The sequence below is a fragment of the Apodemus sylvaticus genome, chromosome 14 (assembly GCF_947179515.1).
Source record: "Apodemus sylvaticus chromosome 14, mApoSyl1.1, whole genome shotgun sequence".
Taxonomy (NCBI): domain Eukaryota; kingdom Metazoa; phylum Chordata; class Mammalia; order Rodentia; family Muridae; genus Apodemus; species Apodemus sylvaticus.
The window spans coordinates 64,799,248-64,827,158 of record NC_067485.1 but is presented as its reverse complement, the minus strand read 5'-3'; the positions used below and the strand labels follow the sequence as shown (position 1 = coordinate 64,827,158).

Genomic DNA, 27,911 nt, shown 5'->3' with positions numbered 1-27,911 from the left:
CGTGTTAGAAACAAAAATGTCATAGTGGTATATATTTATAACTCTAAGACTAGGAACATGGAGACAGATGAATCCCAAGAGCTCATTGACCAACCAGCCTAGTCTAGTTAGGAAGCTCCCAAATGGTGAGAAACCAACTCTAGAAAAATGAGGTAGGTTTTCTGCTAAGAATGACATCTGAGCATGATCTTTGGTCATCACATACACTTGCACATGAGTATACCTTCACAGACAATGTCCCTCTAAATTTGGAGTAGCAATTTTTTACTTCCAAGGAAAATATTTTAAGATCACATGACAACAAAAAAATAGTGCTCTTCGAAGCTTATCATTCTTAATAAAGTTCTTTCGTATGTAGATCCTGGGATGCTTCATATGTGTTCTGTAGCATCAAAGCACCAGCACAGAGGTGATCAATGAATGCTGTGGTTGATGAGACTGTATAATACATGGTAATTTTATACCAAAGCAAGCCCAGTGAAAGAGCTTAAGTGATGTACGTAGACATATGGTTAAATAAAGGATAATTTAGCATTAAATCTCTTTATTTAGTGTTCCTAGCCTCTTAACTTTTTTCTTTCCCAAGGAGGCTGTGCCAAGCAACTTATAAACATTGTTATTTGTGTTTGCAATAAATTGTTGTTGATATTTGCAGTTTAGTCATCTTTATATTATGTCCTACCCAATTATACAAATCCAAGCCCAGTATTGTTCTTTACAAACTGAGGACAGCTTTGCTTGATTTTACTATGTTTGGAATAAGGGAGAAGAAAAACTATCTTCCTTACATAAATTGATCAATAAAGAACTTCATTATATGGCAAGTTAAAACTAATAGTGCATGACACGCAATAAATTTTATGTCCTTTGCTCTTGTGAATATATGTTATTTACATTTCTCTTAGTTACCATTGGCATGCCAATCACCCATACCCACCTAGTAAATGGCCCTGCCATTCTGTCAAGCTTCCAAATATTCACTTTTCCAACAGTATTCATTTTCTCGTGGTGCTGGGAAGATACGAAATTATCAAGAAATAATCAAATCCATTTCCACTTCCCATAATAATCTTGCTTCCTCTGAGATTGCATCAGGGAATTGCTGCCTCACCCTAAACTATAGATGGGTATGGACTTGCACATAGTGCTTCTTCAGCAGTGTCAAGCTGTTCTCTGCAGCTGTACTGTCATTAGCAGCCTAAATTTCTTCAGATAGTTCAATCTTCTGAGGTGGCAGGTCTGTGTTAATCAACCAAAGGTTTGAAGTCCTATTTTGAATATTGTCACCTGGTTACTTATTTAGCTAAAATCAAAACAGTTCATTTAGGGCAAAATCAAATTAAGGGAAATAATTTTTGATTTAAAAAATTCCCCAAATACTTGATCATGTTCCCCCTTTCCCCTCCCCATCCCACCCAGGGGAAGTTCCCAGGGCCAGCAGAATGGAAGTATGTAACCTCGGGAAGTAGGAGGTGCAGAGACCCTCTAGAATGTACCAGAAACCTGGGAGTTGAGAGACTCTCAGGGCACAAAGGGAGGCACTGTAAATGAAATGCCCAAAGTGGGAAGAGGGAACTTGAAGGGTCCACCTCTTCAAAACAGCACCTCCTCAAGACAGGGCATCCAGTGGAGGGATGGAGTTGCCATCCCAAAGTCAAAAACACTGACCCAGAATTGTTCCTGTCTAAAAGAACTGCAGGGACAAATATGTAGAGGAGACTGAGGGAAAGGAGGTCCAGTGACTGGCCCAACTTGGGATCCATCTGACACTATTACTGATGCTATGGTATGCTTACAGACAAGATCCTAGCATGGCTATCCTCTGAGAGGCCCAATAAGCAGCTGTCTGAGACAGATGCAGATTCTTACGCCCAACCAATGGAGTCTATTGATAATCTCACAAGGAAACTACTTCCTCTAAACAGTGTTTTATCTCAAAAGTGCATTCTTGAAGCCTGCTGTCTCATCAGGCGATGCTGGATCCCCTGATACACAACTTTAGTTTAGAAGGCTCTTGTCACACCTGGCTCCTCTCTCTTCACTAGAACATGGGCTAGAAAAGAAATTAGAAAACACGGTGGTTATTTACTATGAATTATATACTTGATCATTTCTACTTGGTAAATTCATTTAGAGAATAACGATCGCCACTGGGTTATTGTAATGCAATTTAAAAACTACATACATGGATGCCACAGATAATAGATATTCACACAGCCTAGGATCAAGCCCATCACACCAAGTTTCTTCATCAGAAAGTCTTGGAGGAGGTTCACTAAGGAGAAATGTGACTATTTGTTAAGTGAAATCATTTTCAATCTCTTCTAGCACTGAAGTATTTAAAACTGATATTCCTCAGTGTGGCATTGACTACTTCTTTGGTAAAAAGCATAGTTAATTAATAAGTTACCAAGGCCATCCAGTTCTAGGTTTCAAAGAATCCCTTTTGCAGTTATATTTTTCCTTTGAGGACTATTCCTCATATTTTAGCTATAATGACCCTTCATGCATGGCTATCGCCTGGAATTCTTAAGGATGAACAGTTGTTGAACTTGTACAATTCATGAGAAAAAATAGAGAAGCCTAAATAACCTCAATGGATAGACTTATCATTTATGTATAAAGTACTTGTCTTCTATATTGGTTGCTATATGAATAAAAATATTTGATGTATATAAATTAATGTGCTATAATATATGCACACATATATAACCAACAAATTATAAATGTAAATAGGAAAGTGATATATATGTAATTTCATGTATGATATATGCATATGATATATAGCATACATATACAAATATATAAGTATATATGTATGCACATATGTAGACTACATATACACATATAGCATATGTATATATAATATATAGCATAATATGTAATATATAATTAATATATATGTATATATAATGTGTGTGTATTAGTGTGTAGATATAGTTCAATGTTTGGAAATTCAGAAAAAAATACAGGCTAATGAAAACCTCATTATGAAATATGTATAAGGAAAATATTGACAAAGATGATTCCTTGAATTTTAAATATATGCAAATTGTATTTCAATTGCTTTATTATGATGCCATGATTCATAGACTTGGATATAATATTTTTAGTTATCCTTATAGGAAAGACCCTAATGTTTTGACTTTTTGTTTCCTCTCCAAATGTAAGAAAGTGATGAATTGAAATGTTCTGATAACAAATGCTTTGGGTAAAATAAATAATGAAACAAAATAGCAAAATAGGGAAGAAAAATCAACACTATATAGAAAATCATTTTAGAACCAAGTTATCTATTCTAGTGTTCTCCCTGTCCCTATCTTTTTACATTGCTCTCAGGACATTTATGTGAGCCTGTTGATGCTTTCTCCCCCCCCCCCTCTGTGTGTGTATGTGTGTGTGTGTGTGTGTGTGTGTGTGCTTCTTTTGTTATTTGTGGTTTCCTTTTAATGTTTTGTGACAGGGAGGGAGTGTTATTTTCTGCAGTACTTTTCTTGCCAATTTTCAGTCTATATCTACTCTCCCTGCCCTGATGTTCCACAACCAAAGAGATCCTGGATCCTTGTGGTTATTCCGGTTCTCTCCTCAAATGTGAGGTACAGAGTTCTCTGATAAATCCTCAGACTATGTTTCAGCAAGATCCTTTGTCTGGCTTTCTTCTCAAATGAAATCCCACCCTGGCGTGAGTGTCTCGAGGCAGGCACAACAGGCACTGCCTCATGGGCACCCACTTCCCTGTCTTCTTTCACATGATGCAATATCACTTATTCGCCAGTTCAAGAGTAAGTAACCTCTAAATTGGAGGTTACAATGGTTGCTTGTGAATTTTATCGTGCATGAAGAGTGTATGAAGTTTGTTGCCAACATATAAATATTAGAACATTTCAAATTAAAATAATCACATGTGTTTTTCTTAAGGCAATTGAAATCCGGGAATCACTGGGCATAGATTTCAATATTGCAAAAGAGAGAAAAATGTGTGCATATTTTTCTCTTCATAATTTCTTCTTTCTTATTGCCCAAGGTCCACAATAACTTATGTGGAAATAGTCTCGAGTCCAACTTTCATTAAGGAAATTGATTTTATTTATCAGCTTCATCTGTTTATTTATTTATTTTTCAACAGAATATGGCTATGGTGTGGGTCATTCCTTCTTTGTTTGTTTGCTTGGTTTGGTTCTGTTTGGTGGCTTGTTATCTTGTTTTGTAAAGCAGGCCAAATTCTTAATTGATATTTTACCTGGCTTGGCTCTGATATGCATATATATAATACTACAAAAAAATCTTTAAATTCTAAGACGTTTTGCTTTCACATAATCAAGTTTATTGATGATCTGTGTAACTGCTAGTTAAAAGGAATTATAATATTTGCATGGATGGTTAAAATATTCAGGAAATCAAAAGGATTTTTGTATTAAACTTAAATGAAATATCTTTTCTTTTAATATAGTTATGGGGAATCTTTTTACTTCAGATAATATTTTGTGAAAAGCAAAGAGAGTTTGAGGATTTGTCTGTCTGTGTGTGTGTGTGTGTGTGTGTGTGTGTGTTAGATTTCCTACTGAATCACAGAAATTTGATCTGTCATTCTAGGAAGATGGGATAGAAAATTAAAGGTTTATATACATAACATGTTAAAATGGAAAGGTTGAGTTTCTTGGGGCTTTTTTGTTGAGGTTTTTAATATTGAATTACTAGATGCCCTATTGCTGATTAACAAATGAACAAAATTTAGTTTCCAGCAATTCTTTCCATTTCTGATAGTCGCCCTTGAGAACACACACTCTACAGTCAAGCTCTGGCTGAGATACCATGCAGCCCATTAGACAGATAGCAGTATACATAATGGAAACAAATGGATCTTTGAGTGAGCCTTGCAGGACAGACTAAAGAACAGGAAAAATAAAATTCCATCACTGCTGATTCTGGAGGACTGTCTTATCTACTTGATATGGAGACCTTTGATAAAAGCCCAGATTGTGAGGACAGTGTGGAGCCTTTGTGTCCAGAAGTATAACATTATACAGTGGAAAAAAATATATGTTTTGTCTTTGAATCATTTTCCTAAGGCCAGGATATTCTGTCCCAGAAATGCTCACTCTTATTTTCCTGCCATAATTGTGTCTAGCGTCAGTCATCCTTGCTTCTCCTCTGAACTTAACCGATTTGTCATCAATAGGAAGCCTTGTATCAAATGATAAACTTTTTGGAACTTGTCAAAATGAGAAAATAATTAAATATGTTAAAAAGAATGAGGATCTATGAATGCTTGGCAGAGCCAAAAGGGAAACACATTTTGAGTGGCAATGGTGATTCCTTTCTATCCATTGTGTGAAATTATATACTTATAAAGTCACTTCTCAGGAATTTATCCTTCACATCTCTCTCTCTCACACACACACACACACACACACACACACACACACACATACATCACCACCAGCACCATCACCACCACCACCAAGAGTGTGATTCCCAGTTTTATATCAGCAAAACAACAAGGGAACCTACATGTTGTTCTTTTACGCTGTTACTGAGCTCAGTCATATTCTTTGGCCATAGTCAAAGTCTTAATCTTTAGTATTTAGAAGTTAAAAAACACACAAGCAAACAGAGAAAAAAGCCTGTGGGGATACCAAGCAGATAGACACAAATTTATTTCAATGTGAAACTCTTGAGAAAGGCTGCATAGTTTCATCTTTCTTCATTAATCTCTGAAAGTATTAGGTATTTAATTCAATTGGCAAAGGCCAATGTATAATCTGCAGGTAAACTCCTAGAAAGATGCAGGGGCTGAGACACGTGATCCAATAAACATTGTCCCCTGTGTATATACAATATACTTTACAATATAGCAGTGCATCTCAGTTGATGGCATTGTTAAATTCCATCCTGAAAATTGGAGAGGAAGAAGTATTACCCCTCAAAATTATCTGCTACTGTATCCCTTAACTAACAGAGACTGAAAAAAATGACCAATGTCACCAATGAAATTTTAATGTTAATTCTAAAATGTAATTTTGCAAAGAGGTTTGATTATTTACCTATATGCTTTTTTGTTACATTGGGAGACTCTTTTACATACCAGTAACATTATGTTATTTCAAAATCTAGAGTATAAATATTGGATACTAATACAGTGTGTATGTTGGTCAGCTTTTTGTCACTGTAAAAAAAAAAATACCTGGCATAAGTCACTCCTGAAGAAAAATGGGTTATTTTGATTCTCTGTTTTAGATATTTTAGATAGTTTCATGTACTCCCAGATACCTTCAAACTCACATTATATCCCCCAAATGATCTTTAACTTCTAATTCTCCTGCCTGCACCTCCCCAGTGCTGGATTACAAGCATAAATCACCATGCCCTTTGTTTTGGTAATAACAATTGAAACTTACAAGGTCTTCATGCCTTCTAGGCAATCACTCAATCAATTTAGCTGTGTTATCGATCTCTTATTAATTGTTCCAATCCAGAATTAGATAAAGTCTTTTCCTTTGGTTTCTGGTGTAGATGCCAGATGGCAGTGGTGAGGAAACCACAGAAGAGCTAAAACAAAACAGAAATAAAAACAAACACACAAAAATACAGCTACTTTATTAGCCAGAAAACAAAAGGAAAGAGGAACATATCTCACAGTGTCCTGGAAGAGAATGCCACAATTATCTAACAGTATCCCATTAGGTTTTACCTCTTCTCAAAGACCTATCACTTCCCAAAAGTACCACCCTGGTGACTAACCTATGACACATATCTTTTAGAGGACATGAAAAACCCAAATTATCGAAATGCCCATGAAAGAAAGGTGATACATTAATACTGAGCAGTTATTTCTGTGTCACAAAATGAAATATATCACCTTACGTTGGTTTCAATGGGGGAGGCTGTTAGAAAATCTGCAGCAGTCAACCCTCACTCACCTAAAGGATGGCAGAATGTGAGCGGGAAATGCCATTCCCGGCTGTGATTTCAATGATTTCATAAAGTTCTGAAATAAGATTATCTGTCAGCTTCAACAAAACAGCCTTGTTCAAATCCAGGATGTCACAGGAAAAAATAAGCATCTTTCCTCAGTTCCGCTTCCTTTCTTCATATTGCTGTTTATCATGGCTAATAGAGTAACATCAGATTAAATATGTCCTTCTTACAAACTGTACTTTAGCATCTGTGGGGTGTGTGTGTGTGTGTGTGTGTGTGTGTGTGTATTTGTACGCAACAACATAAATGTAAAAATCAGTTGATAACTTTTCAAGAGACTAATCTCTCCTTTTGAGGCTGGGTCTCACTCGTTTCCACTGGATCCTCCTATCTTGCTGTAGGAGTGCTGGAGGGAAGGCATGTGTCACTGTACCTAGTTTTGTACATGGGTTCAGGAGATAAATAAAACTCAGACTATCAAAAACCAAATGCTTTTACCTAACAAGATGTTTCCCTAGCCCCTCAGATACATTTGTTATTGAATTATCCATGGATGGCCCCAATCTCTTTCTACTTGAAAATGTTCTAGTGCATTTCTCCTTCACTTTTTATTCCTTGCATTGTTAGTTATTGAGTATGGGCTTGTTTCTGTTTTTATATGTGTGAGACTAGTAATAAAGCTAATAAGCTCGTTCAGTGCAATCTTTCCTAAATCCAGGAGAACAGCTGCAAAGGAGTTCTACTTTGGAACTAATAAATAATGTCTCATGTATAATCAATGTGCCCAAGGATTTTAGCTGAAAAGAATATAAGTATGTACCATACCCTGGTCTTTAACTTCCTTAAGATTCAATTTTAGGCTACAAGACCTGAGAAATCCTATATCACCTTGTAAGTTTTCCTAGGAACTACCATTAGGACAACTGCTTAGAACAACTAGCATTACTCTTGACTGACTTAACTATACTTTTAACCAGTCATGTATTCTGTGACTAATATAATAATCAATGATGGTGTGCTTCAATATATGCTATGTAATATTCTTATTTTTATAGGTCTTCATGTTTATAGATGTATAAATAAGAGTTTAAAAACTCTATAAAATTAAATATAGAATAAAGTTAAGTATGAAAACCAATAATAATAAGATGAATGTCCCTTATAGAAATTACAGCCAGTACAAGTCATGGTATATCTGTGCATGTGACACTTTCATAGGTCCTAACAACAGTTATATCTCTAAGAATCCATTCCTATCACTATCAAGTTGCCAAACTCATGATCCAATGCTTCCTAGTCTCTATATCTTATAGATGGCATTAAATGGTTGTGATTTGAGACAATATCATCTATTATATCTCCTCTGTGATATTGTTTGTTCTCTAGTCTCTCTTTTCTATTATTTATTTTATTTCATTCATTAAGTGTGATGGATACTCCCCTATGCCTGAGTACTGTTCTTGTCTAATACACAGACATGTTCTGTTTCTTTTTAGATCCCTGTCTTGGTCACACAGATAAGCTCCACCAACCATCCAGTGAAAGTCGGGTTGTCTGATGCATTTGTCGTAGTCCACAGGATCCAGCAAATACCCAGTAGGTAGAAGAAGGGTAATTAAGAGTGGATTCTTCTATGGGGTTCAATTCTAAGAGCAATGACTTCAAATGGGTGAACTTCAGAAAAATTTATTAAGCTAACTGCTACTAGTTAATTCTATTATGTGGTTTATATTAATAACTCTTGTTGGGTTTTCCTATATTTGTTACTCCTGAATTGATAAACTTAGGGAAAGAGAACAAACAATTTAACTATAAATTAGCTCTAAAATGTCTTTCTAAGAGAAAGACATTTACCTCTAGCTGTTTTAGGACTCTTTCCCATATATGCTCAGTTAAAGAGTTCTCTAATAACAGCAGCAGCAGCAAAATGGTTGTAAAACAGTGACAATTATTTCGTTGACTGTCCTACAGCAGCCCATGTTTGTTTACTAATTTTCAATAATTTTATGAGAAAAAATGGTTTGTACCATTTTATAGTTTACATGTTTTATCAAACCAGGGAATTTAAGCAAATAAATATATTAATGAGTCTGTATCTACCAGAGAAGACACATCTCTCCTTTTTAATAATACTATTTTTGCTGATGCTGTTTATAATTTGTCAAGCCAGAAAACATCATTGTTTGCAAGGTTGTACATGAATTTTGCACATTAAAATGTTGCTAGGCATGTATGTAGGAGTAGAGAATGCACTGAGCATGTGCAGAGGCCCTGAATTCATCAAAGCATCAAAACAAGAAAGAGAAAAGAGAAAGTTTTTGTGTTGGCTGAATTTTGTGTGGTTCTGGACACCTTCTAAATGTTCTGACTTTTAAACCTCCTCTACTTTATTGCCAAAATAATCCTGAGAAATCCTTTAGGGTGTAAATCCTGGGAGTGTTGGTTTGTTCCCTTAAATATATTTACTTAAAGCAAGGAGTAGTAGTAAAGTTCATTTAGAAGGTAGATCATGCCGTTCCCTATTTTCAAGTCCTTTCTTTATTTCATTAGGGGTAAACTTAATTTATCACATATATACACTGTTGGAACTTGGGATGATTCTCTTTAATTATGTCATCTCTCAATTGCAAGAAGTAAATGAGGTGGAAACTAGACTTTCCAAAGAGATGGTGTGACTGCTAACATTCAAGGGTTCTCTTGGCACAAGATGGCTTTTTTATATAAGTGAAAATTATATTCAATTAAGAACATGTGCACCCTTCATCGGCTTTCTCCTTGTGCTCTCAGAGGCTGCAATAGGTAATGTTCAAGGAAAATTTTAAACCAAAGCAGATTTTTTAGAAAATTAATTGCACTGAGAACAAAGCAAAGACGCATTAGTGTGGGTAAGGCAACATAAAGGCTTCCTGAGAGAACTCTTAAATAGGAGAGCGAGCCCTGGAATGTCAAGGTTGCCACTGTTGGAAGAGGAGTATCTGCACATTCTTCCTCTCAGGGGAGTTAAATCAGGCATGACTCGAGTTAGTTATTCAACAAGAAAAAAGGAGAACTCTGTCTTTGGCTTAATTGTTGTTTCTTTCCATCTATGGAAAAGGGCTTACGTGCAACTTGTTCAGAAGGCACTGCATCCCACACAGCCATTCTGATACACTGTTTCAGAAAGAGCAAACTCACCAAGAACAAAATATTGTATTCTAGAAAAGTCTTTTAATATGTGATATTGTGTTTGTGTTTTCTCTGGTCAAGTGGTAATGCTTGGAATTTTAGACTCCTAAAAGCAAGCTCAGGCTGTGAAATGATAATTTTAAGGGAAAGAATTCTCTAAATTATAAATTGCTCAAATCCTGGTGAATCTTGAGAGCAGATTATGTATGCTCCTAGGACTCAGTATTCACTTCACAAACTTTACTGAGTCTTAGAGTTCAGAGCCAATCTGTTCCCCAGCAGCTGCCTGCTTGGAATGGCACCCACAGCTCTTGCTGACCTAACTATTCATTCCACAGGAAAAAATATTAGCCAAGAAGAAATGGAATCTCTAATGCTCTCCTCCTGATGCTATATCAGGCCATAATGAAACATGGGAATTTATGTGTTTTGCTTTAAAATCATCTTATGAACAGGAAAGCGTTTTTCTCTTCAAGAATGTGTCCACATGTTACGGAGTACACCAGTCTGTCATATAAGCTCCTATATAAGTAAAGCATAGTTCCACTTAAAGATCAGATGAAAGAGAAAATAACTACATACTTTTTAATGTCAGAATATAGAAAACATGGAGTGTTTGTAATACAAAGTATGACCCTGAATCCTGGAATCCTAGGAAATAAGTTCTAGAGATTCATTATTTACTGCTACTCATGCTAAAGGAGTATAGGTAAATATTTTAGTCCCTTGCAAAATTATATTAGGATGTCTCTCTATTAGGAATAATCCCTCTGTAGATTTTGTTTCTGCTCTTCTCACTGAGTGTATTTTGACAACAACCACTTATTAAACCAAGTGATGGGTAATTTGTTTCATCTCATAGTTATGTTAAGTCTCTAGTGATTGGTCATAGATGTCACAGTTATGTTAACTTTCTAGTGATTGGTCATAGATGTCACAGTTATGTTAACTCTCTAGTGATTGGTCATAGATGTCACAGTTATGTTAACTCTCTAGTGATTGGTCATAGATGTCACAATTATGTTAACTTTCTAGTGATTGGTCAGAGATGTCACAGTTATGTTAACTCTCTAGTGATTGGTCAGAGATGTCACTTCTCATATTACCATTCACTAATGACATCCACTTGCTAATGACTCTCCTCCCACTTAGTATTCCAATGTTCAATTTTAACCTTTTTTGTTTTTCTTTTTGTTTGTTTGTTTGTTTTTACAACCCTAAGATACTGTTATTATCCACTTTCAGATGTTATTACTGATCTCCAATAGGGTTAAATCATTAGCCCAAGCTCTCCTGCTAAAATCCCACGAAGCTGGGACACCTGTCTATAACATCCAAGCTCTTTTTTTAAAACTTTTTTATGAGATATATTCTTCATTTACATTTCAAATGTTGTCTGCTTTCCTGTTCCCCCCCTGCCCTGAAAGTCTAACAACCTATCTCCCCTCCCCCTGTTCCCAAATAAACCCTCTTCCGCTTCCCTGTCCCAGCACACTGCAGCATGGAGCCTTCCCAGGACCAAGGGCCTCTCCTCCCTTTGATGTCCATCGTCTACTGCCTGTGTGTCTGGAGCCATGGATAACTCCATGTGCACCCCCTGGTTAATGGTTTTGTCCCTGGGAACTCTGGGAGTACTGGGTGGACTTTTAATTTAACTTCTGGGTGCTGACTGAGCTTCTGTTTCCAGCCTCCCTCCCTCCCTCCCTCCCTCCCTGTCCTCTGGGCTTAACAAGGAATTCATTTCCTAAAGTAGAAAATTCATAGTGCTATGTGGATCCCTGAAAAACGAAACATAAACAAAGAAACTTAAAACTGTGAAACTTATTTTAACACACAAACACATTTTCGAAAGGAATCTTAACTGCATAGCTGCTGGTCTGACTAAAAATTTTCTATCACAAGCCATGAGAGGGACAGTGTACAAATCTCTTAGGACATTTCTGTCTTTGCTTCTCCTCCTCGACGTTATCTGTCACTTTCACCTGTCAAGCTCCTTTTCATCAATAATTCCTATATCAAATGTGTTTACCTTGCCTATGCTATTCTGTGCTTTTGTTCTATTATTATATTGCACATCTCAATAAGGACACCCTGTAGTGTCCAGAAAAAACAAACACACACACACAAAACACATCAGTTAATTTGTATAGCAAAGTGTCTCAAAAGCCCCTTGTATTTGAGCTCTGTAGGACATTCATTTGTACACGTTCTGACATAGGAGCAATGTTTTCCCATGTTTGGAGACATGACAGCTGTGCCAAGGAGTTAGTCCAGATTATGTAGATGAGATTTAGCTTTAATTCTCAAAGAAACGATACCAGGACAGCACATTGAACCAGAATGCTTCCTTTCTTATGAGTTCACTATGTAAATATGACAAATGTGACAAATGTGATACACTTCCATTTTGACTACTAAACCTGAAACATTAAATTTTAAGTCATAGTTAATTTTACGTTCAAGAAGAGCATGTCACAATTGGCTGCCACACTAGACACGGTATGACTGCCATATTTTCAGAAATATTATTTTCAGCTTTCAAATAACTTAGGGATGAAATATGATTAATAATGAATTTTCAATTATAAGTGTACCCATTCAGTAGTAAATTCGAAACGTAACAATTATATAAACAATACTTTGTCATTTTGATTTGATGTTAGGGTACAGTCATTTGTAATTTAGCAATTATAACTCTTGATGTGAGATGAAAACACAAACAATTGTGTGATTTTTCTTCTTCTAAATTATTTCACAGTGCTTGCATTTCAAGTGTTTCCACAAGAGCCTAGTTTATTATTTTCAAAGTCCTCTGTTCTTTAGTTCACGTTGGCCAAATCAGCCTATAAGTCTCCAGTGAATGGTGTAAGCTAATCTCCATTCTCTCCAAGTGCAAAGCCTTTCAAAATTATTCATTCTGTAGACGGTAAAATTGCTTCCCTTTGCAGCACTGTGCTGTTAGCTCCTTTGATTCTCAGGCCTTTGGTACCTAACCAAAGGCTCAATGAAAGGATAAATAAAAGAGTATACCCTCTGTTATAAAACACCCTCTTATTAAAGGGCCTTCTTCAAAGTGATATTTTACTTTAATTCATACTTTATTAATGTTCTTTGTTTGCTCTTTACTTGATTTTTTAAAAATGTTTTTAGATGGCAGTGGTGGTATTTGTGATTGTGTGTGTATGTATGTTTGTGTGTGTGTATATACATATATATATATACATATATGTGTGTCTGTGTCTGTGTGTGAGTGTATGTGTGCATGTGTTTGTGTGAAAATGTCCATCTGTATGTTTAAGAGAATGTGTTTGCATGTATGAGTGAATATGTTTGAGAAAAATGTATGTTTGTGTTTGAGCGTGTGTCTGTCTCTCTGTCTGCGTGCTTGTGGCATATCTCTGTGTGCCCATACAGAGACGATGACAGGAAAGGACTTTGTGGGTCTGCCTCTGTCACTCTCATCCTTATTACTATAAGAGAGTCTATCACTGAACCAGAAGCTTTGCATTTCCTAGAGGCTGGTTGGCCAGGAGCTTGGGGATTTGCCAGTCAGTACAGTCCCCGGCAAGGCTGGTAAGCAGCCACCTCCAGTCATTTGCTGAGTGGTATGGATTCAGACATATCTTTTGTGAATTGGGCAAGTACTCATACACTATCCAATCTTCCATCCCACTGAGGTGAATTTAAAAGCAAAAATAAAACAAACAAACAAAAAAATATCACACAGAAGTCAGAATTCTTTGGATATTAGAAAACTCTAATTCATAAACTTTAAATATCTGAGAACTTCTCTAGGGATGCCATGAACAAGAAACCACTCCCTTCAAAAAGCACATAAAGAAGGAAGGAGTGGCCCCTGGTCCTGGAAAGGCTCAGAGCAGCAGTGTAGGGGAATACCAGGACAGGGAAGCAGGAAGGGGTGGATGGGGAAACAGGGGGAGGGAAAGGGGCTTATGGGACTTTCGGGGAGGGGGAATCAAGAAAAGGGGAAATCATTTGAAATGTAAAAAAATGAATATATTGAATAAAAAAAGAAAAATAAATAAAGCTCTCCCTTGGAAACTCGAGTTAAGCTACTTCATTTAATTGTGTCTTCAATGGCTTTTCATCTGAGCCCACATGTGCCAAGGAAGACCAAGTGTTTACTTATTTAAATTGCTTTTTGATTTATTCACAGTAACGAATTTATGTTGTTTATGATATAAAATCCTAAGCACCACAGAATCTACTCTAACGCAAGGTTAAAATGCGGACATTTGTCATGTTCAGTTGCTCAATGCGCATTTGCTTCATCCCGAATGGGACAGATTTAATTGATGTAAGCAAGCCAGAGTGAACATAAAGTGTTTTTATCTCACCCAATCCCTGAATGAAGAGCTTACCTTTGCACACCTTTCTCAGTAACTGCCTTATTCTATAAACAGTGGCCGGTCACATGTTCAAAACCAAACTTTGCTGAAATTTGCTACCTGGTTACAATTGAGTTCGTTTGTTAAATTATAACTTGATACTATATTCTTTTTTACCTTTCTATTTTTTATTTGCCTCAAACTTTTACCATCATTTTATTAATTCCTTGCCTCGCCTATTATATAACAAATGTTTGTTTAACTTACACCTACCTATTACACAAGGAAGGTGGTGATTTTAAACAACTTAATTACCTGAACTTATACACGTTCCGGCATGTTAATTTTCCCAGCTGAATTTTGATATTGAAAACTTCCTTTTCAGTACAGTTTGGACCACTGTACTGTAGGCCAGACATTTAAACGATTGAGCTCTAAATGCTATCTACTCTTTTAACTGGGCTTGTTTTGTTCAACACTTGATTCTGAGGTTGAAAAAAAAAATCATACTCTGTTCCACCAATTTCCATTTCATGCAGCCGTCATCTCTTTTTTCCCCTCTCTCGCTCTCTGAAAGAAATAATATAATTAATGGCATCAGACTTAATAACTAATGACATGAGAATTAATAACATGAGATATAATGACATTACCAGTGGGCATTACATAATCCATCTCTAAGTCTTGGGAGCAGGGAGGTGTACTTCTCTAGGACCTGGAGAACCGTGTTAGACACAGGCTGTGAGGACACCACACTGACTTCCTCTCCCAACCTTGATTCTAATTCTCTGGGCAGATGAGTCCTGAAGGGAGCCAAGAAATGAAGCGCGTGTGAGCATCTGTCAGGGGTTGAGGAACTAATGGAATTAGTGTGGTTATTTTTCAGTAGGGCTGATTTCCTTTACACGTGAGAAACTGACTGATGACACGTGATCCTTCGGCTTATGCAGTGTCCTAAATCTAATACCATAGTGAGAGAATGATAAAGGAGTACCCGGAGTGAGGTAGGGATGAGGACTTCCTGGTCAGCCAAGTTTATGCCATTTTCTTTAATGTTTAGCTGACATTTTCTGGAAGTAAAGCAGAATTAGAAGAAAAAAAACCTTCATGGCTAACACATTAAAATGTTTTTTTATGTGCTTCATTTTGTAACACCTAATACCAAAGTCTGTTACTATCTTTTTGGGTGGGAAACATATAACTGTTGAAATGGAATCCTGTTTTCCTTTTTGATTACTTTCCCTGGGTCTTCATGTTGTGCCTGAGCCTTGTGCTCCACAGGATCTGCTGTTTACAAGTCCTGAGTATCTGATGCTGAAGGCTGGGATTCATTTGGACTGGAAAACAAATAGACGATATAATTACTTGGAGCCAGGCATTAAGCACGGGCAATATAAATAAGAATGGTAGCAAAACATGTGTTGGATTATTTGAAGGACTAAGATAGTTAAAGCAAGGATAGGGCAATACAGGAAATTGCCATTACCTTCTCTTGTGAATATTTGCTTTTAAGGCAAGAAAGCAAAGAAGAAGAATCCAGTTAATCCACTGGCAGTGGATATGGAGAGGGATAGGAGGGTAAAGTTTCTGTGTAAATGAACAGTGCTCCTACCCTGTTAGTGATTAGGCTTTCTCGAACCAGCAGTGCAACATTTGCACATTTAATCATATTACCAGAATATCACCATTACTGGACTGTATATTCTCTGGATGTTACTCTATGAAAGTTTACTTTATTTTGTTTTCTAATTTGTAAAGGCCATTCATTGATAAGTATTATAATCAATATAGTATTTATATTTTTTTAAAATAAAATTATAAAAAAGTAATTGAAGCAATAAACATTTACTGTGGTTTATTTTCTTGAAGACATATGAGCTAAACACATTTCTGAAACCATATGAAAGTTTCCAGGTTTGGCAGGGCCAACCAGTGAATAAATCCCTAATGAGTTGTTTTCTTAACAGAGTCGTCTCTCAAATATGACAGAAGCAACCATTTGGAAACTGTCATTGACTGGCGGGTCACCAAACAAAATGCTTCTCATTAATTTTAGCCTTGTTAAATTCGTCTCTTATAAATAGTTGGTGACTGGAAAGGCAATTGAGCCACCATGCTCGCCCATTGCCACTAGCTGAGGTTTCCAAAGTAGAAGATGTACTGATGTGGTAAAAATCAACTACTATGACGGGCATTTTCTAAAAGTTGCCAAACTTGCCCGTGTGTGCAAAATACACAGGAAAGAAACATATTGGGAATGTATTGTACACAGACAAAAAGAAAAAATGAACAGTTGTTTTCTTTAAAATTTGAAGATAAAAGATGATAGTCTGACTCCTTACTTCAAGGAAATGTACATAAAGAAATGATTATTTAAAAAATGATTATTGTTTTTCTAATGACTGAGGAAGTTTTTCTTTCCTCAGTTATTAGTAATTGAAAATTTATATGATTTTTTCCAATCATACAAAAAACAAATTAATTTGATTAGTTTCTTTAAATATTGTTTTCCAGTCTCATGAACATGATGAGCTTTTCAGTGAGTGACATAATGAATACATACATATATATATATATATGTATATATATATGTGTGTGTGTGTGTGTGTGTGTGTGTGTGTGTGTGTACTTTCCCACCTAAGACAGCTTCAAGTTAAAGTCTACCCAGGGAAAAACATGATAATTACAAAATTAATCCCATATATCTTGTACATATATAACCAAAAGTGATTTTTATCAATGATGTGGAAAGTACAGATTGATATTTATGAATTTCCAAGAGTGAGCAGGCCCCCAACTCAACTGTACCACATGCACGACCTTAGAGGTTCCTTGACAGGTTTCCATATTTTGAAGGATTTAACCCATGGAATCCCAGTGGCAAGATGACACAGCTTCTCCCAGTTCAAACTGAAGTAGCATTCTTCAGGAATGGGTAGCACTTGTATGCCAATTATTAAAATGTTCTTGCTTTTAACTGGAGAAATGTACAAAGCTAACTCTCCTTCTCTTACTATTTTTATAGATGTTCGAAGAAGAACAATTTATGAATATCACCGAGTAGAACTACAAATGTCCAAAATTACCAACATTTCAGCTGTGGAGATGACCCCACTGCCCAGTAAGTCAATTTCAGAGGTGATATGGGAAGAATATTTTTCACGTTTGACAATCCAACCTGTTTAATAGGTTGAGGTTTATAATTATTGTGTTCAGCACACAATCCTAATCGTGCTTGTCAAACATGAGGATCCAGACCACAAGTGTTCACAGGGATAGGTGTGGTCTTCAGATTGAGTGAGTAGTCTTTCTCCCATCCTCACTATCAGTGCGCCTTGATGACTGTGCTCTCCTGTTTCTCAGCATGTCTCCAGTTCAACAGCTGTGGCCCTTGTGTGTCCTCGCAGATTGGTTTCAACTGCAGTTGGTGTAGCAAACTTCAAAGGTAAAGCAATACTTTATAAATATCATATTTTATAACTTCAGAAAGACTTGTTCCCTGTAAGCACTAAAAGATAAATTTTTCATAGGTCCTATATTGCATCAATGTGAATATATGTGTGTGTGTGCATGTTTTTACATATATGTGCGTGTGTGTTAGATATGAGCATATAGGCATAATTAGACAAGCTAACTTGTAAAACCAATGTGCTTGGAAAAGGAGATTTCAGTATATTCTTTTGTCAAATGATTAAAATGACTAAGAATCCCCATAGTCTGTAAGATCAGAACCTGACATAGATGTATAATTCTCTATAGGGATTAATGTACATGCTAAGCCTTGGATCATAGTTTCATCCCTTACTCTACAGAAAACATGGCATGAACTATGTTTTCTACAACAGTCTTATATTTCAGTAATCAAATACACATTCTTAAAATTTTCCTATCAAGTAGCTGAAAGGCCATTAGTCAACATTATTGATGGTGGCTGAAGTTGACATCTCCTGACATTCCTATAATTGGAATGTGTATGCCACTTTAGCGTTGTACTCTAATTGACTTGAACCTTAAGTCAATTAGGTTGGTTACTAATTGCATAGGTTACTTGTGTCAAAAACATTTACTGCTTTTCCTCAGTGGAAAAGGAAAATTTTCAATCTCCAGAGTTTTAAAGAAGCTGAAGAGTGTGATATATATGGCACTGGAAAGCAGATTGCTACTCCTTGAAATAATTGATGGGCATGCTTCATGCAAAACTTTGTATAAATTAGTCAAACTGAGTTGACTCAAAGATGATTTCAGCTCAATGGTTTGTTTCTAGGAAAAGCAGAATGCATTAGTTCTCTAGAAGAACAAATGACTAGAGCGAATATAAATTATAAAAAAGGGCTATATTAGATTGGCTTAGGCAATATAGGTCTAGGAAGTTCCACTATAGATATCTAACACGCTAAAGGAACTTGGTGTTCAGTTTTTATGCCTATGATGCTGAATGTCCCAGTAGCCCCAGTATGATTCTGAAGGCCTAAATAATTCTTAGAAAGCATCTTCCCTTTGTTTATGATCAAAGGCAAAAGAAGCTTGGATGTCATGGTAACAACAGAGATCACAGTAGGGTCTATATGTCACCACAAAACCCAAAGGCAAGCAGGCAAGCAACAGTGATTTTAATAAGACCCTAAGTGCTACATGCTCTAGGGCAGGGTAATCACCCTACTTTTAATTATTCCTGGAAATACCCTCTCCAGCCAACCTGAAGGCTTGTCTCATAGTTGATTCCAGATCCAAACAAATTGATGATTGAGGATACCCAGGGATCATGGCTGTAGAAGAATTAATAAAGAAGAATGGCTATAGAAGAATTAATACAGAAAATGTTAAGAAGTCACTTTGTTCACTGAAACATTGTGCATATCAAGTATGTCCAAGGTGCTTGAAAAACAGTAATGCAGAACATGAACAGGAACCCTGCACCCAAAAGGAGTTACAGCCTCCATCTTTAAGAGTCTGTAAAAAGTTATCCTCTCACTCCAGATGATGTTGCTTAGTGGCTTGCTAGATAGAGGATAAATAAATCATATTCATAGCTACTTCATGATCAAGCCATTCCAAAGCATTACCATTAGGGTAAGGGTTGTTGGTATTTGCACATTTCTTCATATCCTTTGCTACTGTATTAATGGTAAAGACCATGTATAATATTTCCCTTTATCTCCTTTGTCTATAAATTCATTGGCATTATATTATCTAGTTAATAAATTATGATTAGATTCTGGATAAATAAATTGCATAGTTTTTTCTGGGACTCAAGGATGTTCCAGGATAAGAGAATTTCTAGTCCTAAGACCAGAAGTTTTGTGGAAAACCAACACAAGTTCATGACCTTTATTAGCTATGATGGTTTGGTTATTTGAAATAGGGTCTTCCTCTGTTACCAGGGGTAACTTTGAGCACTGCATCATTCTGCCTCTGGTTTCTACATAGTAGGACAACAGGCATGTACCATTTTTGGATAATTAGAATTTGTGCCTAAAATAATGTCTAAAGTAAATAACATTTTAAAGTCTTGCCTAGAAATATACTTAATGTTAACCACTTTAAAAATAAAAAATGCATTCTGTTGAAATACATATTCTATCTTTGAAGAAAGCAATTTTCAGTCAAAGGATACCCACAAGTTGAAATCTGCTTCTACTGTTAGATTTTTCATTTCATTGAGAGATTACTCAGCCAGATAGCATGCTGAAGAGTTTACAGGTATTATATTTAAGAGTACATTTTACAAGAATATATTGTCAGAGGAAGCCAAGGTGCTTTGCCTAAGATACTACTTCCAGGTTTCCAGCCTGGTAAGTGATAAATCTGGACATCAAATTTTAATCTGTGTGACTTTCTAGCTCACCTGGTCTGCTTGCATTTGATCATTGGATGCATTAAGCAAGCTAATTTTAAAACAGTGCATCCTTGATGCTGCAAAAAATTGGATGAGGAGGGACACATTATGCCTAAGACCTGTGCATTTTATCTACAGCATAATAAATGGGATACAGGTAGTGATTCCTAGTATTCTGCTGACTGCTACCGACACAAGTATGTGTTTCTACCCATTACTGGCTATTATTGTTTTGAATATGGAGCTCAGATTTACAATATCAGATTCAGTTTTCATTTTGCGCAACCCAGTTTTATTACACATTCCAAAATGTGTCTCATTAATTGGTTTAACTATGGCTCATTGCCTTTTATTCCCGTTAATTTCCCCACTGCATTTTACTAATTTCTCCATAGACCTGTAAGCTTCCAAACTTGGATTTGCAGTCCAGCATTATTTCTGCAGACTTTGGTACATTTATGAAAAAAAGAAGAAAAAAAAAGACAAAAACACTAAACAAAACAAGGGAGATGTTAAATTGGGTAGCACAAATATCCCCCTGATTGTTTGATCCCCACTGACCTTTCTTCTCTTGCCTGTGCTCATAGACTGATAACAAGCAACTAGCAATTACTCAGCTCTCCAATTGAGCTTGTTCAAAAAAAAAAAGATTTAATTTAATTGTTTTGTTTATTTCCATTAATTCCCACTTTGAAGGAGCAAAAATTAAGAAGAAATATATGCCACGGCTGCCCCACAGTCTAAGAGGATTTGTATTACAAGTACACATAAGGAGATCCAGTATTGAAAGAAATTAATGAAAATACTTAGCTCATGTTTTTTCGAGGAAGGGGTGTGTTTATTCCCTCTCTGTAAATTGGAAGAATTTGAGTTAATCATTTTAATTTTAGCATGTATCATCACATCCCATTTTCAATATTAAGTCTCTGTTCAAGTTCCTGTACATGACTATATATTGAGTAGGACAGAAGGAGTGCGGGAGGGGGGTAGAGAGAGGAAAAGAGAAGAGAGAGAGGGAGGGAGAGCAGGGGAGAGAGAGAAAGAGATTCAATTCACTGAAAGAATTTATGTTTTTGGTATGGGGAGGTACATGAGCAAATACATGTAGAGTGAATAGAATTAGTGCTATTAGGAGCTACAGAAAGAGAGACAAACAGGGCATTGAGAGAAGATATGCAAAACATTTTTTAAAAAAAGAGAGTTCTACGACTTAATTTTTATTTGATTTTTAAAGTTAGTCACTTAAAATAATGGTTTAATTATCACCTTCTTATACATAAAGATCATTGTACTTTTCTCAAATTTATGCCCAATGCCCAGTTTTACCCCCTTACTCGATGTGCTGATCATCTTCCTTCCCACATAGTTTTTACTTTCATGTCACATATTTATATGTGTTTGTATCAATATTAATACATTATACATGGTTCATATATATTATAATATGTATTTTAAAACTAGATTCTGCAAAAGAGAAAACATACATTTCTTTTGTATTTTCTTTGTAACCCACTCCTGTTCCCTTTGCATTTTTGTACCTTCAAGGAGACATTGGCAAGATCAGTCATCCTCATCGAAAAGTGAACTTTTAATTAAAATATATTTTGACTATTAAAATATTTGCTTATTTTACAGCACACCAGTTATCTTATCATACCAGGCACTGATTACACAGTGAGAAGTAAAACTAGGCAAGTACTGATCAAAGCCAGAGCTCTTGTAGAGCTCAAAGTTTAATTTAGTAAACTAGAAAGTAAATAAATTAATAATTGCATGGGTCTCTGATGGTGACAAGTGTGCTACTGGAATTGAAAAGGTGGGAGTTGCTGTTAAGAGCTGGCCTGGAAGGACTTTTAGAAGGAAGTAATAATATATCAACTATAGCAGGGTGAAAGCCAAGTCTACCTCAAACAGAATGATCTTGAAGAGGTCAGACTTGATTGTTGAAAAAATGCAGCCCCGTTGTAAGCTGGGTATGAAGAGAAAAAGGACTTGTGGAAGATCAGGGCTGCTTGCTATAGAGAGGGTCTTATTCTCAGTCTAACAGAAAGCCTTTGGGTTTAAACACTTAAAGAGGAGTGTTTTAGTTCTATTTTACAAGTGTAGCTCAAAGTTCAAAAAATATATTTTCTTGTCAGTATGTGGAGTGAATTATAGAGAAGCGGAAGAGATATAAAAAGTGCATACTTTCTGAGAAGATTTCTGGCGCTCTTGCAGGAGTATTTTCGATGTCTTCAAAAAAGAATTAATATTTAGATCGCCTAAAACTTTATGATTTTCATTATATAAAGTCAGTATTTCTGGTTACAGATATGAAATGTGGCTCTATTCATAGTTCTAACAACTTTCCTATTGGTAGGAGTTATATATTTGTTGATATATCAGATACAACAAAACATTTCAATAAACACTAATTAAGTGCTCCCTGGTAACCTTTGTTTGGACAGCATGGAGAGGAAAGAGAACAGCTATCATCCTTCTTTGAAGACATCAAAGAACCAAGAATGTATACATTTATTGATGTATAGTCAATGATAATGTGAAGTTGCTCGCATGTCTAAAACTATAGACTGTAGTAGACATAGTACAGACTGAGACTATAGTGTATTCTCTATTCAATACATTTGTCCTTCTAGTATATCAGGACGCACCTGTCTATCCAGCCAAATCTCAGGAGGATCCCAGAATTAAGGGAGCATTTCAGAGCTCTTCAAAAGAGTAAAAATACCCATCTTCTGCTGGGGTGGGGCCTTGATGAAGCCATACCTGACGTCAGGATGGGTGCATAATGACACAGACAATTAACAATAAATGCAGGGCAGAAGTATGTCACCAAGATATATTCGATTTCAACATGCTTTACATCCAAGTGACCCCAATTTTCAGATATTGTCAACTGTTAATTTTACATAAGAATAGCCACAGAGACTGTCAAAATGCAAGTCCATGTACTGCGTAGTAATGTACTCATATTTAGTGGTCCAGGAAGCAGTTTAAAAACTCAGCTTAGGAATAAGCATCTTTATGCATCCTGAGATGCTATGTGAACATGGTGGAAATGGTGGCTAATATTAAAAATATATTTACATTTTCCCTTTAATGGTTCTGATAAAGTTGTGTGAAGCAGTGATTCCGAATTTAAAAGTGAAACCTACTATACCAAAAAAAAAAATATGTAAATAAAAATATTTGTTGTTAGCCAGGTTATTGGTAGCTTCACTTGCCAACTTGTTACAGTCTGGAATAACCTTGACAGTATCAATGGATTTTTAGAGTAGGTTGACCTGTGGGCAAGTCTGTATGGGATTGCTTTGATTGTGTTAATTGGCATGGGAAAGTTCAGATGACTGTGAGAGACATCATTGCCTGGGCTTGAGGCACTGAACCATATAAGAACAGAAAAGCAAACCAAGCCCTAGAGACATGCACACATTCATTCATTGTCTTGACTATGGATGTAGAAAGTTGAATTAAATAACAGCCACCTTAAAATTCCCAGCACTGATGTTCCTATAATTGTGAGGTGGAAAACCCTTTACCCCAAAGTTGTGTTTTTGATTATTACATCTATTTACATTTCAGCTGTCCCTTCCCTCCCAGTGCCCTTCCCACAGTTCCTCATTCCATTCCCCCTCTCCCTTGCCTCTCAGAGAGTGTTTCCCCACTCTGGGCATCCCCCTTCTCTCTATTACTTTTTGTCAGGTAATTTTTTTATTGCAAAACACCAGATCTATGGCACTCACCAATATTCCCACTTTGTGGAAGCTAAGACAAGAATATCTGGAGTATGGAGTTGCTCTAGGCTCCATATGAGACACTGCTTCAGAAAGTGCCAAACACCAGGAAAATATTTTTAAAATAGCATTTCCTGAAGAAGAGCTTGACTTCAAAAACAGGATGCTTCTGGACCAATCTTGTATATAGTAAATAAATTCATTAAAATCCGTGGAACATATCTTAGTTCTGAATTTTCAAAGAATTACTGCTACTAAAGTGGTCATTCATTTTTCCGAAGGAATCATTGTACTTGTAGAAATGCATTACAGGCACGATAAAATACTTTCAGCCCAATACCTTTAGGTAGTAAATTTAATTTTTACTTTACTTTAGTCTAAACACCTTTATAAGAACTGTTTGTTTGTTTGTTTGTTTGTTTGTTTGTTTATTTTAAACTTCACATTTTCCCCTCCCAGTTCAGGTTCACCGTCCCATTGATACACATCCTATACCTCCTCCCTGTCCTGTCTCCATGTGGATGTCCCCACTCCCCACATCACCTGACCTCTAAACTCCCTGGGGCCTCCAGTCTCTTGAGGGTTAGGTACATCTTCTCTGACTAAATCCAGACCTGGCCGTCCTCTACTCTATGTGTGTTGGGGGCCTCATAGCAGCTGGTGGAAGTTTCCTGGTTGGTGGTCCAGTGTTTGAGGGATCTCGGGGATCCAGAAGAATTGAGACTGCTGGTCCTTCAGGGTCGCCCTCCTCCTCAGCTTCTTTCAGCCTTCCCTAATTCAACCACAGGGTCAGCAGATTCTGTCCATTGGTTGGGTGCAAATATCTGCATCTGACTCTTTCAACTGCTTGTTGGGTCTTTCAGAGTACAGTCATGATAGGTCCCCTTTTTTGAGTGCTCAATAGCCTCGGTAATAGTGTCAGGTCTTGGGACCTCCCCTTGACCTGGATTCCACTTTGGACCTGTCGCTGGACCTTCCTTTCCTCAGGCTTCTCTCCATTTCCATCCCTGCAGTTCTTTTAGACAGGAACAATTATGGGTCAGAGTTTTGACTGTGAGGTGGCAACCCATCCCTCACTTGATGCAGTGAATTCCTCCTGGAGGTGGGATCTACAAGTGAGGACACTGTAGGGCATTTCGTCTGAGGTCCCCCCCTTTTGATTCCTGAGAATCTCCCACCTCCCAGGTCTCTGGTACATTCTGGAGGGTTCGCCCCAAACTCCTATCTCTTGAGGTTGCCTGTTTCCATTCCTTCTGCTAGCCCTCAGGGCTTTCCTCTCCCCGCCCCCAATATCACATCATGTTCCCCTCTCCCCCACCGCAGTCCACTTTTCCTCTCTTAAGACTGTTAGTGAATGGTTTCAATGGAGATTGAAATGCAGATGGATTGCTAGGAAATAAGGACTTTTAAAAAAAAGTTGTTAATGCGGTGTGAGGGTGGACTAATAGGGGGTGGTGTTTGGGAAATAAAATAATCGGAAAGAAAAGTTGTTAATGCTATTTATGGACACAAACCAAGAGGTAACAGTGGGGGTTACAAGGAGAGAGTTCAGGCTCCAACACCAGAGACAGACAGACAAGCCTGGTGGAGTATCTGAAGAGAGAAGTGAAAGCCCACTTGGGAGAAATAGGGTCTCTTTTTACACTCTTCTTATGATGAGGGGAGGTTCCCAGTTCAAACCTGCAGCCATACTCACAGATTTCCAGGCGGCAGGCAGGCAAAGAGATGGGGACCAGATGTGTGGACACTCATTTCCTAACTGTGAGACCTTGTCACCTGGAAATCTGTTTGCTGGGCACAGGGTTTCCCCAGTGTGTCAGTCAGTATCTTTAAGAGAAGAGAGCAGTAGCTAAGTTCTGGCATTAAGTGGTTAAAGTGAAACACTTAAACAAAATGCGTGTTGAAGAAACTAAACGCACAGTACTCTGTGTTCTAACCTGGGCAACCATTGTGTATCTACATGATGAACTGGTGTAGCACTGCAGTGGGAATGATATCTTCCATGAAAACAGTTTGTAGTATCTTTGAAAATAGAGAAAATAATGGAAAATAAAACCACTTTCCAGTCTAGCAATAGTATTTATCTTTGGGGAATAAAGTTAGAAGTCTCTATTGAATATCACCATTCATTTCACTGTAGTTCATTTGAGTCTTTACTATGTACATAGCATGCAAATACAAAAGCAAACGGAACAAATATTTGAAGAAAGAGAAACTACTTCAATTGTATTAGAACTTATTTCAAAAACGCAAAAATTAAATTTTCTTAATCAAAGAGTTAAGCAGGGTAAATATCTACATCTCCTTCTGGCACGGTTTTCATTGTATTTGCTACCTTTTTGGATATAAGATATATGTGATTCTTTTTTCTTCTTTACATCAAAAATAAAATAATGAAAAGTGTGTGTTTGTACCTACCTAGCATATAGTTTGCACTTTGGTTACTTTCTCCTTGGGCTGGTGATTCTGTCAGAATCAGGGAAGGGTATGAATACAGAAGAGATGCCATTTTCCTTTTGCTGGATTCTAAATAAGTAGATGCTTGAGCAACATCTGCTGATAATCAAATACAACCTGATAGCATGAAGGCATCCTTTTAAATTGTTGTTGATTTTCCAATCAACAAATGCTACGCTTGCACTTCATCTGCGCACCCTTTGGCTAACCAGAGAGAAAACCTCTAGTGCTATTTAATGTTACATGTGTTTATAACAGCTTTCTCAAGAGTGTTCAATGATTTGAAAGTTTTGTTTTTGTTACCCAACCATGGAAGCTGCATTCCATGTGTTTATAATTGAGAAAGCCATACTTCAACAAATTCAAACTAACGAACCGCTAAGGAATATCATAAAATGGAACAGTTCGATGCTAAGTTTAATTCTATTCTGGTAGCTTGCTGGCATTAATAAAACAATGAGTTCTTCTGGAATAATCAAAAGTTAATTGTCTAAGAATGAAATTATGTATGCTCAATTTTATAAAACAGTAGGTGCCAAACTATTATGGAAACAGGAATATAATCCTTAAGGACAAAGAAATAAACCTTTTACAAAGCAGAGTTCACAGTTGTCAAATGCTAGCAACAGCCGACACGAGATGTGAATAATGAGGAACTTGAGACTAGCAATATTCTGTTGAAAAGAGCAATATGATGTTTAATGAAAACAACAGCAAAAATTGTTCATAGTTTTTATTTTTGGCTTGGAATCTCATGTTAAAATTTAAAAGGACCTTCAAAGCAATCCATAATGATACTCAAGCAAGTTCTTCAATATTTACATAAAAAATAAGAATTGTTATTAAATTACATTATCATGTGTTTACCTTTTATTAAAATGTATCCTTTAGCAAAACAAAATAGGACAATTTCATAATCTGAAAGAAACCTTATCCTCATTTTTGTTACTGTGATGGCCAGAGCAGGGAGGAGTAGGGGTTCATTTCATTTTACAGTTGCAAACTCTGGACCACTACTGGAAGCCACAGGAACAGGAGCTTGAGATAATTGGTCATCTGCCATCCGTAGTAAAGAGCAGAGAGAAACAAATGTGTGCACAAGTTAGCTTTCCTTCTTTTCTTTCGAATCCAAACCATGGACTTGAACTGATCACTCTCATGAAATTTAGTAATGAATCAGTACATACACTAATCACAATGCTTCCTTTTGTAGTTCTGGAAGCTTCAAAGTCTTAAAGACATGTAGTTTTATAAAATTACACAGCTATTGGAAAAAACCTAGGATCCATCATAGGGGAAACATAAAGTTTGATGGTTGGAAAAGATTAGCATTGTGTGTTCCCTCTCTGGAGTTTTATAGAAAAAACTAGGCGACTTTGAAGATCCATGAGATTCATTTTTTTCTCTCCTTCCTAGAAAGCTACTTTTCCTTTTATCGCCCTAGCTCTTGAT

General features: G+C 36.6%; 1 protein-coding gene across 2 annotated transcripts in view; it reads left to right on the top strand.

The window, feature by feature from the left end:
• Positions 1 to 27,911, top strand: part of Plxdc2 (plexin domain containing 2) — a 411,297-nt gene that overhangs the window by 297,823 nt on the left and 85,563 nt on the right. For both annotated transcript variants that reach the window (XM_052156655.1, XM_052156654.1), the window contains exons 7-9: positions 8,415 to 8,514; positions 17,458 to 17,553; positions 17,796 to 17,877. In XM_052156655.1, coding sequence (XP_052012615.1) covers positions 8,415 to 8,514; positions 17,458 to 17,553; positions 17,796 to 17,877 — 278 coding nt within the window. The remainder of the gene's footprint in view (positions 1 to 8,414; positions 8,515 to 17,457; positions 17,554 to 17,795; positions 17,878 to 27,911) is intronic.